At 44.1% G+C, this 12968-nt stretch overlaps 1 protein-coding gene across 10 annotated transcripts in view; it reads right to left on the reverse strand.

Annotated features, from left to right (window-relative positions):
* The window catches only part of PCMTD2 (protein-L-isoaspartate (D-aspartate) O-methyltransferase domain containing 2), a 201532-nt gene that overhangs the window by 170913 nt on the left and 17651 nt on the right, over positions 1-12968 (reverse strand). For all 10 annotated transcript variants that reach the window (XR_012676313.1, XM_075166741.1, XM_075166739.1 and 7 more), the window contains one exon: positions 3085-3156. Coding sequence is in view for 9 of the 10 variants with exons in the window: in XM_075166741.1 (XP_075022842.1) it covers positions 3085-3156 (72 nt within the window). In the remaining variant the exon portion in view is untranslated. The remainder of the gene's footprint in view (positions 1-3084; positions 3157-12968) is intronic.

The raw sequence follows: 12968 nt of genomic DNA on the forward strand, positions 1-12968 counted from the left end.
TATTACCTGCGGTGCTGTACCCGGAGTCCCCAGCCAGAAGCATATAATGACTGCATCTCTTCCACAGACAAACAGGGCTCCTGTTTTTAATTTTAAAGTAGTGCTCTGTAATTTATCAAATCTCCACACCAGGGAGAGAAAAGAAGAGAGCAGAGCCAGGGGAAGGTTTGAACTGTTGAAAAGCCCCGCTGGACATTCATGGCAGGCTCCTCTTCTGTCAGTCTCACAGCCCACCTCCCCGCATCCAACGCGGGCTACAAAGGTTTCCTTATCAGGGTGGTTTATAAACTGTCAAACTTGGATATAGTACAGCCATCCTGCCCAAAAGAAGATGCAGAACAGAAGCTTCACCAGAATCTGCTGCCCTTCCTCTGCCAGGCCAAAGCATTGTAGGAAAAGGCTCTTTTAAAAGCATTTATTTGCTTAAGGAACATTTATTTAAGTCCCATGGCAGAAAGCTGCAAGCTCAGAGCTCTGCATATGGAACCTGAGCTACTCTGTCCTCCAAACCTCTCCCTTCAAATATTCTGGCCAAACTTTCCCAGCAAGTCTCTCAGGGATTTTAAAGGATTTATTCTCTTTATCACTTGAAGACCTATGAGAGTCCTCAGGCAAAAGTTCACCATCTAAGAAACATCAGCAATTTCTTCAGCTCTTGTCAGTTTTGATGTGGAAATTGGACAAATCAAAGTTCCTGGAGAGAAATTTGCTTTAGGAGCATGAGGTCTGATGTTCTCTCATTCGGTTATCAAGCTCCTCATCTGTGGGAGTTAACTACTGCGAATGTGAGAATAACTGATTTTTTTTTTTGGCCAAACCAAGAAATACAACCAAGCATACAAAGTACTACCTAAATGGAACGTTTCATTTGCAAAAGCAATTGATTTTCAGAATTCAAATATAAAAATGCCGTATTTTGTTAAAGCAGTATTTCACCTAGTCTAGTATTCCAGCTCTGACGAAAGTCATGGGACACTATTTAGGGAGAGCCTGCCCACTATCTGTGCAAAGCATGTTCCTCTTACGGTCCTGGCATCCATAATCACGAGGTTAGGGATGTTAGGGGGTACATTCATGCCTATTCCCTTTAGTATCTGTTCATGGACTTGCTGTCCTTGATTTCCTTGTCCAGGAAGGTGTGGAGACAGAAAGCAAAAAGAATTGGACAAATTCATGGAGCATAAACAGGTATTATAGAGAGACAGATCTTTCCATCTCAGCCAGGCTGTGTATCTATATCTAGCTTTAAGCAGAGTGGCAGGAGTCAGAAAGGAAGAAGCAGAAGTCTTGCAGATGTCGGGGACCTGCCTAGACCGAGGCAGTGGCAGGGCAGGAACTGGGATCTCTTACAAAGCTCCGCAGGTTGGGTGGAGCGTCTCTCCAAGTGAAGGCCTGCCAGCATCCTTCGTTTCCCCAGGGTTCGGCTGAAACTCGCCTGGCGGTCCTGCCGTGCTGCCTGCCAAACATCTGTCTGCATCACACAGAGATGACATCATTTGGAACGGTTTGTCTTCTCGACTCAGGAGAGCTCCAGGAGTGGAAGAGCAGGTCCAGAGATCAAGATGCCTCAGCAGAGCTTTGTGATAAGGTAAAACCCTACGGACTCGGACTCTTTTTTCTGTCTAGCTATTTTAGTTACTTTTCTCACCCTATCTCGAATGACAGAAATCCATCAGTATTAATCTTCAGGATCTTTTCTCTCTATTATTTTTGGTAATTAAGTACCACGTGGTGCTGTTTGAGATACTAACATGGGCTGTTCTTGTGCTCTGGAGGAACGGCATCATTGGCAATAAAGTTTTCTACCAGTCTCCCAGTTGATCACCTGTCCTGTGAGCAGGGGCCTGGGCCACGGCCAGGCGAATTCGAAGCATCCTGCAGTCGTGGTTGGCCAATCAGTCCCACACATACAGTGAAACAATATTTAGCAAATTTTGATTTTTAAAAGATAGCTATGGAACAGGTCTCTATGATCAAGTCCTGCTGTATTCCCACTCTTCCTAAAATGTCTTACAATTGATGAATTCCTTATTGCCCAGGTCTTCCTTCTTTCAGCACTGCCTTCTTCACAGGATCAGGGACTTCAGGTGTCTCAAGGTCAGACAGAAAAAAAACAATCTGGACTTTCTCTTGCCATTTGGGACGATGAATCTACGACCCCAGGAAATCTGAGCACGTCTGTCGTGCCGTGCAGGTTCCCAAGCTAGCTGGTTTGCCTCGCAGAGAGATTCGAGCTTGGACCTGGAAATCTTATAGCTGTTAGCGCCATGTTACAGCTCGAATAATCAGATCTGAGTCTCAACAGGCCAATTACATCCAGCACAGTGCTGAGCTGACACAGCTTCTGTTTCTGATTTGGGAGCTGGTTTGTTTTCAACTTCTTGGCTACACGGTGCAGATGTACTCATATCTTCAAACCCGCAGCCTTGCAGCGGCAAGAAGCAGCAGAGGTTCCCACTATTTCCTTTGAGCAGAGCGAGAAGCTTGTTCGTAAGAGCGGTACATCACACTGACGTGAGCATGCCTGCTCTGGCCAGGATGCAAGACTAAAGGAACCGCCTGCTGCTCCCATTCCTATCTGCAGTAGGGCAGCTGTAGGCATTTATTCTAGGGCAAGGCATAGCGACAAGACAGCGTTTGGAAGGATGCACTCACTTCGGTCAAAATCATGTAGAGCAACTAACGTGGTTCATGCATTTAAGGATGCCACGGAAAGGAAGAAGCTCTTAATGCATCCCTCTGCTACCTTGATGCCACGCCAGAACTGCACTTACGGGCTACTCTAAAGCCATACCTGCTGAAACATCCTCAGGCAGTGACAGTATGCATCAGGATTTTTAATTTTTTTTTTAAAAAGACAGGTTAATTGCCAAAATGAACGGTATTAAATTGCACATTTAATTAAAAAGGGTAAGAAACATGATCCAGGGTAGAACAGAGAGAATTTTAAAGCTTTAGCTGGATATACACAACTTGGCTGAAATAACTAAAAGACCAAGGCCATCTTTAAGCCATTATGGGGGATAGTACTAACATAAGTAATAAATGGATATCCTCCCTGCAGGATCACTGAGTAGAACTTACAGCGTGTTGAGGTTCTTCAGTCTCCTGAAGGCTCCAGGTTGTATCTCCTTGATGTGGTTGAAACGTAAATCTCTGAAAGCAGAAAATACAATCAGTGCACTCGTGATATAAAGAAGCCATTAGCAATCAGCATCATCCACGGGAGGAAGGGAGGAGGGCTGCTGGGAGAGTCTATCGTACCAGGCCTACACGAAGTGGAGAAATGGAGACAAAGATCAGGGAAGGGAGCAGAGAAGGGGACGATGGCTGGGGTCTACTGGTGTCTGCAAAGTCAGCCAACAGCCAGGACAAGCCTACGTTTACAAAATTCATTTTAATTTCATAGAAAACTAAAGACTGAAAGGACTCAAGTGATCATTTTCATGAACACCGGACAAGGTCTGCTGCTCAACACCCCAAGTTCACATGCAATTACACTTGAATCTCATACCGATTTGTAGAGGAATACACATTATCACATGGACGCATTTTTTAGCTCCCTAGCAAAAGTATCTTTGCCCTAAAATGGTTAAATCTGATCAAATAACCTCATATAATAAGCATTTCGCATTCTGCTCCGCAATGCTCCAAGACTCAGAACAGCTTATCACTGCCTGCATTTCAAATTTGTGCCAACTTCAATTAGAATTAGTGGAGTCCAGGGGATTCTGGCAAATTTCAAGGGCTGTCCATGTATCTATGACTTGGAGCCCTAAAACATGGGTTTTTGATTGCTAATGAGATAATAAAATAAGAGCTAAGTGGTTTAACCTAGTTAACCAAGTAGAAACACTTCTATAGGGAATGTGCATTGATTTGGCATCTTCCATGGTCCAGTGTATTATAACAAATCGCAAAAGACTGAAAAATGTTTTTTGCTGCTAGTTTCTATGCAAAGCACAACAATAAAGTTGCTTTTTTTTCTCCTACACTGCCAGATCTAGCACATTTAGAGAATATGCAGCCATTTCTCCATTTAAGGCAGCCTTTTAAGGGCATTTGCTTTAAGAGGAAAAAACACACGAATATGCTGAATTGCCCATCATTCTGGTGGTAAGTTACAGAGCATTTGGAGGCAGAGTTTAAAACAAGAATTCTACAAATAGCTACAAATTCAACACTTATTTTTAGCACAAGCATCAACAAGATTCGTGTTTATATAAAATTAAGAGTAGAAAGAGGTGCATTCATTGCAGGTGGCTGTAAACCAAACTGACAGTGAGTATCCAAAGGGGTTGAAACACCTTTGAGCAAGTACTTGAGAAGAGGATACACAGTAAGTAAAGGTGATTTTATTTTAAGATGTAGTGTTTCTTTAGCTTAACAATTTGCAAAACTAGTTATTTTATGTTAAAAAATTCCCACTAAATTTTCTTACTTTTTAGGCAGAAAAGGCACAGCATTTTTACTTAACTCAAGTTACACTGAACTATTAAATCTCTGCCCTGTTACCCCTTTGTTATCACTGAATGCAACAGAACACGTGCCAGTGGAAGTTGTATTTTCTGTTGTGTTTTCTCCTTTCTGTAACTTTTCAATTCTGAACAAAGGGAAGAAAAGACTAATGTAGGGAGAAGTCTCTCCCCTTTCTTAGTGGTAAGAATTGCACAGAGAAGAGTTAGAGGGCAGGAAGGAACACAGCTTCAATATTTCAAAAAAAGTGTTGGAATTGTAATTTACAAACACCATTTGTCCACTGCGAACTGCAGTCCCGAAGGATCACCCTTTGGAATTGCAGTAACTTTATCTTTGACATTTTCTGGTGTGTTTGCTTTACTTGCATTGCTTCAAATGTGCATTTCTTGCTCTTCTTGTCGGAAGGTGTTACATATCCCTCTTCCCTGATGATGTGAATTTGAGGATACCTGTACGGATTTTTCAAGGCAATGGTTGGCACCATAAAGCCAAATACAATTAAACATTGGCAAAGGTGATAGCACAAGGCGCTGACTATTCTCCACGGCCTCATTAAAAGGAAATGAGGAAAGGCTAGACTATGAAAAAAGGTGAAGAAATGCAAACTTGATTTATACACTGTAACACACAGACACCGACTCTGCCTGCCCCGAGGGCTGTAAAGAGCTGTGTAATTAGTCCAGGCAGCTGGCTACAGGTAATCGGGAACAAACAAATAAATGGAAGAAATACACAGGGGTCAGGGCTGAAGCTGTTGATGCTCACGGAAGGCAGCGGGAAGCAGGCAGTGAAGTGTAAAACACCACTTTGGGTCACAGGCTGCAGGTGGGGGGGAAAAAAAATCAGACTATTTTAATGAACAAAGACAACCGCAATCCTTCACACCCCAGCATTCACACATAAGCGCACAGCTTCCACAGCTGAAACAAAAAGCAAAACCCAGAACCACAGGTGACTGAAAGCACCTCTGAAAACCCAGAAAAATAAAACACAAGCTCCTCCGCTCCCAGGCTTGTTTTCACTATCTGTTGCTTGCCAAAAACGACTCCTCGGAAATGGTGCTGTGCACCTAGTCTCCAGCTCCCAAAGCAAGTCTGACCTGCCAGGCGGTGGGTTTCTTCACCTGCGAGAGCAATAAAGCAAACCGGGGCTGCAGAGCCTGGCAGGAGTGACCCTGTGTCACTAACGGAGCTCTCACGGCTGTCGCTTGGCTGGGCCATCTCTCAGTAGTGCTCCTGCTGCTGCGCAGCACATGGATGGAGAGATGCCTCCTGATAGTTCCCCCTGCTGAGCGAGCAATGGGGGTCTGGTTTCATGCAGGAACTTTTCCCCTACACCACCCCCAAGGAGCATATAATAAAACTTAGCTTATTTTTTTAATTTTGATTTTTCTTCTGTTTTCTCTTCCAGATAAGATGTTTAAATGAGTCCTTGGACCCCAGCTGTCTTGCACTCCTTTGGAAAGCTCACTCCCCGGTTTGCTCTCCATGACACAAAGGCAACAGCTTTCCCCACAAACAAAAAAGGGAACTTAAACAGTGCATGTCTACTCTGAGCACTTCATTTCAAGAAATTATGTGAATTAACTGGAGAGAATCCAGAGGAAAGCAATGGGAACGATCTGAAGTCTAGAAAACATGACAATGAAAAGAACTGAAATGGCTTATTTAGCCATAGATACAATAACTATGTCAAAACATTGCTACAAATAGAAAAGGGCAAATAGTCACTGACTAAAACTGTTTTTTTTTTTTAAATATCTTAAACAGCAATGCTAATAAAACACTCAGGTGGACTGCAGGTGAGAGACATTAGCCACAACATGGCTTAGGTAGTGCGGATCCTGCCCCGGAGGCAGGAGTATGGACTAGGCTATTTTGCTCCCTGTATCTAAGAAAGCAGTGAAAAGACACTGGTGTGGATGTCCCTACACAGCAAAGAAAGCCCCTGGAGACACGGAGGAGCCCACATCTTCCTTTTTACCAATGCATTAAAAAAAACCCAATGTAGGGAAAAACTGAAAGCCAAACTTTGGCTCATCCATAGTGTTTTTTTCTCCAGACCTTGCCTTAGCCTGAAGCTTAGCTGGCAATGAATGCCATGTAGGGCTGCACTGGGAAATTCCTGGCTTGCATGTATTTGATTGAGAACATTCCCTACAGAGTTTGTCCCCTCTTACACAGAAACGCTTGTTTCTCTCTATTCCCAAGGCACTCACTCTGGAAACTTGACGTTTCTTTTCACGAACAAGTGTGCTTTTTACGGGGACCCACCACACAGCTTCTCCCGTGCCAGCCCGTTCCAGCTGCTGTGCGCACCGGCAGCTGGGCTCCCTCACTCCCGCCTGCTCCCTTCCACCTTGGCATTTGCAAAACAGGGGGGGGAAATCCTTTGTGATTTAACTCTCCCCCATGTTTTCAAGGTCAACAGTCTGGGATTACCACAAGGAACAAAGGGGTATCTGCTGCTAGAGGATCCCAGATCCTTTTCTACCTTCACACGCACAGTGCCTGGGCAGCAGCTGTCCTGCATCACGCAATACTAATCCCTCCGGACAATACCAGCTTGACTGGCTCAGCAAAAATCTCACCAAACCCTCGTGCCAAAGCACCATAGCTTTGACAGGAAACTGGGCTGGAATACGTGGACAATCTAGGATCTGCTATTGAAATAACTCACCTTTTTTGACTCTGGGAACTCTTAACCCCATTGCAGAGGCTTACCAAGAATGCCAGAATTTGCAAATGGATGGGAAAACAGGTCTTTACAGAATGACACTTGAATCTTTCTGATCCTCTCAGAACAATCATTCCTGAAAGCACTGTGTTAAATAATTAACAGTGATCAGCATATAAAGCAATCAATGGCTTTTACAAGAAACTTCCACTTCTGTTTCATCTATTTAGGCTTTTACAGAATCATGTATTACTATGTTAACTAAGCAGATAATTAGCTACAAGAGGTATTTTACCACAGTTCATGGAAATTACTGGGTTTGTTTCATTGAAGCATCTTTTGTGTTCAAAACGTTGTGCACAGCAATGATGCTGGCAGTTCTGGACCATTTCACCCAGAACCGGTTGAGTAAGTGGCAGCCACCCAATCACTATCAACAAAGACACAGAGAGTGAAGACGGTTTTACAAACAGAGATAAGACATTGAGGTTCCTTCCAGTGTTTCCTGGGGAAGGGAGGGTGTGAAAGACACCCTAAACACAATTTTTAAGTCAAGTTTCCCATACATAGGTAGAGACAGAACATTTATCAGAAAGATGATCGTTTCTCTCACTTATCCGCAGACCATCAGAGTCAGCTCTGCAGGTTCCCCCATCCTGCCAAACAGCTCCAGTCCTGGCAGGATGGGAAAACAGCCTTGCTGAAATGGAAATGAAGTCTTCCAGACTCACTGTCATCAGCTCCCCAACTCAGGAATGTCCCTCTCGCACATGACTCCCCAAATGGCTTTAATAAATGACAGCCTTCATCTCCGAATCCCTACATGGACAGCTGAGCGTTGCCATCTCTGCTAGACAGATGAGGAGACCGCAGGGAGGCTCAGGGCTGGGGAGTTTTCCAAGTCCTGGCTATTTTGGGGTGTACCAGCTTAAGACATCAAGATTTGATGGCTCAAAGAGTGAAGAGGAAGGAAAATATGTTCAGCATGGAATTACTAGTAAACGAGATTATACGAACATGGATGAAACGCTGAAGAGCAAGCAGATGCAGAGCGCCTCATGCTGCAGAACAGGCTGTTGTTCTCTGTTGCACTGCCACACTGCTTACATTTTGCAGTTTTAGGGATGGGCACACTAGATTTTAATTAAGAAATTACCACAGGCATTCCTGAAACCAGCTTTGTAAGATTTCAGCTCCCACAAACAGGGGTCAGATTTTCAAAAGGGCTCCCTCTGCGTCAGCTGGGGCAAGACAGTAGTTCAGCAGTCAAGGTACCAAGCTGCTTTGATCCCACCTTTTCTGTGCACTAAGCTGGTGTGAATGTTGCACTTCACAGCCTGGCCCTGAAGGCAGTGGCAGGGCAGGAGGGGTCTGCTGGTGCTTCATCCCTGGTGGAATCACTTCGTCACCTGCCACAGGGCATCCCTTTAGCTCTTGCCAGTAAAGGCAGGAGCAAGGAATATCTCCAAAACATCGTTTTCACCCTGGACACATATTCAAGTAGGGAGATTACACAGCAAACTGTTGACCTCATCAATCTCAGATAATTTGAGCTATTACGTATTAACAGCTGGTATGGAGATTAGGGTCTGACCCTAATCAAACCAGCTAAGTCTGTTCTTGGGCATTCATGTCACCAAGGAGCAGGACTCTCTTAACCTAATGCCTATTTCCTTTGTACCATCTATTCAAGATATTGCCCACATCAAATGAAGACAACTTTCCCTCCTGCTGAGCTGTGTTCTGACCCTGATCTGGAAGTAGTAAAAGAAAATTTCAGAGCGTAAAGATATATATACCTATCTTTGTCATGGTTTAACCCCAGCCAGCAGCTCAGCCCCACACAGCCGCTCGTTTACTCCCCCGCGCTGGGATGGGGGAGAGAATCAGAAGGGTAAAAGTGAGAAAACTCATGGGTTGAGATAAAGGTGGTTTAATAGGTAAAGCAAAAGCCGCGCACGCAAGCAAAGCAGAATAAGGAATACATTCTCTACTTCCCACCGGCAGGCAGGTGTTCAGCCATCTCCAGGAAAGCAGGGCTCCATCACGCATAACGGGAAGACAAACGCTATCACTCTGAACGTTCCCCCTTCCTTCTTCTTCCCCCAGCTTTATATACTGAGCATGACGTCATATGGTATGGAATACCCCATTGGCCAGTTTGGGTCAGCTGTCTTGGCTGTGCCCCCTCCCAACTTCTTGTGCACCTGGCAGAGCATGGGAACCTGAAAAGCCCTTGACTAGTGCAAACACTACTTAGCAACAACTGAAACATCAGTGTGTTATCAACATTCTTCTCATACTAAATCCAAAACACAGCGCTGTACCAGCTACTAGGAAGAAAATTAACTCTACCCCAACCAAAGCCAGGACAGTCTTTTTCACGGAGACCAAGAAGCAGTAGCACCATGCCAGCTTAAATGAACTGCTGGGGCATTCTTTAATATCGAGTCTCGTGTAGCGTAGGTGTCAGCTTTTTTCTTTTTTAAGAGCATGACCATTTAAGTCTTTACCCAGAACACACACATTCTTTCACCAAAAAATACTGACTTCTCCTTAAAGAGCACAGGAAAAAATCCCGGTGTACCTATGGGGAGAAGGATGTGGTGAGGTCAATGAAAATGCAAATACTCAAGAGGGAACCAAACGATGAAGCACTGTGAAGTTCAGTGAAGGCAGGATTTCTGAACGCTTAAAGTAGCTACAACCGCAAGAGTTAGGATGCTTTCATCAAAAGATGCTGGAATGTTTCTAAAAGGAAGACATGTTTTAAATACCTTTCCTCCCCATTTTCCTTCTGATGAAAGGATTTCTATAAACAGAACATACAGAAGATTTTGGGTGACCTCTAAAAGGTTTAATGAGGATTAAATACTACAGCGAAGGAAGTCAGAAAGAGATCACACCTGGCACATCCAAATTGTGTGGGCGTGCGTTTAATGGCTGCATATAAGAGTATCACATGCAGAGGAAATGAGTAATCCATTCTGCAACCCAAAGCGCACGACAGAGACCACAAAGGGAGCAGCATTTCTAAGAACTCATTTGCTCAGTAAACCTTTCCCCAACAAATGTATAAAGTTCCTTCTCAAAACTATGCTCCTTAAGATAGACCGAGAGCTACACCCTGTCCTACTACAGCCTTCCCTACTGCAGCGCAACGACCTGCGGGAGGAAGAAAGGAACCGAGCAGCCACCAAACAAGCAGCACAACGACGAAGGGAAACAAAACTCGTCAGGCTGGCCGTGCTTACGCTGCCCAATTAGCAACCAGGTCTGTGAACAACTGGGTCACCTTCAGTTCATGCCAGCGATGCGTTCAGATCCCAGATACTGCACCGCCTTTGCTTGTGCCCTCAGCTATGTTTCTCTAGAAGTACTCATTCATTATGTGCTATGCATAATGCAGAAAGGAGAACAACCCATGGATAATTGGATCGCAATCCATTAGCTGCCAGCCAGAGGGGAACTTCTTTCCATGGATTTCTTCTACTCATGCCCACACGTTTCAAAGTTTATTGTTTTAAATGTCACACTGTAGAACAAATGACTTAGAAGGTTAAAGACTTATTGAAATTTTCTGAGTGTATGTTCCACAGCTGTTCCCTTCTTTGGGCTGCTGGCGAAAAGAACTGCTTGAATCCCAGCGGTAACCAGCAGATCACATCTGGATAATCATGTTCCAGTTGAACAGACAGCAGCCAAAATACATTTGCAGTTATACACCATGAATTTTTATAGCTTACTTATCTGTACACGTGTAGCCATTCCTGCCATCCTATTCTCTGCTCAGGATAAAACGAACAGACTTCATTACCAAAGATAAATAGTCTATAGCTAAAACCAGACATTGGGCCAGATCCTCAGCTGCACCCAGCTGGGATTGGGAAGGGAGGAGGGAAATGGCGACCAAAGAGGAGCCAGTAACAGCTCATCAATCCTGGAACTGGTTCCATGCCAATCCCAGCACCGCTCGGAGAAGGCTATGGGCTGCTCTAAGTTACGCCAGCTGGCTACAGCCCCGAGGGGGCCATCTGCCAACGGGGCTTGTTGAAGCACAGCGTGTGCCGGCTAGAAGACTTCCCCACTCTTCAAGGATTGTTAGAGAGAGGGTGGCACGGAGTCACGGAGGTCAGAAAGTCCCAAACTCCCAACTTCAAAGCAAACTCCATCTGGAAACTGCAGCTGTTCTGTGAGGGAACCGAGCTGGAGCCTGGGATCGGTGTTTGTATCTGCAGCCACAGACTTGGTCCTATTCATACCAAAGGGCAAATGTGGAAAATATCACAATCCCACGTTTTCTACTCAGAATAACTCCATGATCAAGACTGGTCTTGCTATAATTCTGAATGTTCACTCTGACACAGCGGTCCTCCCAGGAGAAAGATTAACATACCAAAAAGCTGGAGTAGTCAGGGGCTTGGTTAAGAAGTATTCTTTGATCTTTTACAATTAAAAAAAGTTTAAGTATTCAAATGCTATTTATAACAGATACAATGGGATGCTGGCTGGCAAATGCATTTACATACATTAGATCTTCAAGATAGCCAGGAAGTCAGGATTTTTACTTGCCACACGCCGTACAAAGGCACATGATGTGCCAACAGAGAACACTTACCAGGCTCATACGTCTTTATATCTATGGGGATCTCTGCTCATCAGTACGGATTTTGCTTATAACTATGCAGACAGTATTAAAACAGAACAAACCAGATAAATCTCCTTAAAAAATACTGGTCTATAAAGACAGTCATCTCATTTTGGAGTATTACTACTTTTATATCTCACACCTATACCATTTAGTTAATGTTTAAAAACCCAGCTTCCCATTCAAGGCTGTGGCTATCATGTTAAACTAAATAAACCACCTTTCCAAATGGTTAAGCAAGCAAAACACGGACCATTGAGAGCAGTACATGCAAACTAGTTAGAACAACAGTTAGGGTGACTGCATACACTGCACTGGAAAACCTGGTCACCTTTCTAGATTGAGCTTTACAGACAACTCAATGCCACCTACATTACAGCAAGATACTATCTGGAATTTTACTAAAGCTGCAAGGACAAGCCATGAACCAGAGTTACGTTTTGCCCCCCGCAGCACAGAAAGAATGAAGTGTGCTATTGCCAGAGAGCATTTAGAAATCCACTATTCCAGCACTGAAAAAAAGTTGGTGAATTTCCCTCCTTCTGCACTTAAGAATCTTTGCAGGAAACACACTTGGGCTATCCAGTGTGACAGTAAATGCTCTTTTTGGAAAGAGAACAGAAATTAAGCTTTACTGAGCTCAGAAATATCTCAGTTTAGCCAACAAAACAAACTTTTCACCCAATAAATTCTATGCTTAAACAAAGAGAGACGAACTAGCTTGCTAAAATCAAATAGCGTAAGGGTATTTTAAATATTTTAAAATTTCAAGATGCAGACAAATCTATAAGGAGGAAAAAAAGTTCGGTGACAATTTGGAAAGTCAGGCTCTGCAAGCTGCTGTAGAGCAGATAACCACTACCCAGGCAGTTTGCAACAAGCCATACAGTACTGACCAGTTCCACACTGTAGAATAACCACTCCATGCCTAGCCTAGAGAGAGAGAAAGTCCAGATTCTGACCTGCCCTGTGTCAGGGTGACTCCCAAGCAGCCCAGCTGCAATCAGTTTTCCCCACAACATAGCTTTGGCAGCTGTAGCAAGTGTAGACATTTTCCTGTGTGCCACTAATGCTAGAACCTCTGTGGTCTCCTTCCACCAAAGCAGATCTGGATGGCAGCAATTAAAATGCCAGCATCCTACTCACATCATGTTCCTTAGGCTGC

This window comes from Calonectris borealis, chromosome 17 (genome assembly GCF_964195595.1).
Source record: "Calonectris borealis chromosome 17, bCalBor7.hap1.2, whole genome shotgun sequence".
Classification (NCBI taxonomy): domain Eukaryota; kingdom Metazoa; phylum Chordata; class Aves; order Procellariiformes; family Procellariidae; genus Calonectris; species Calonectris borealis.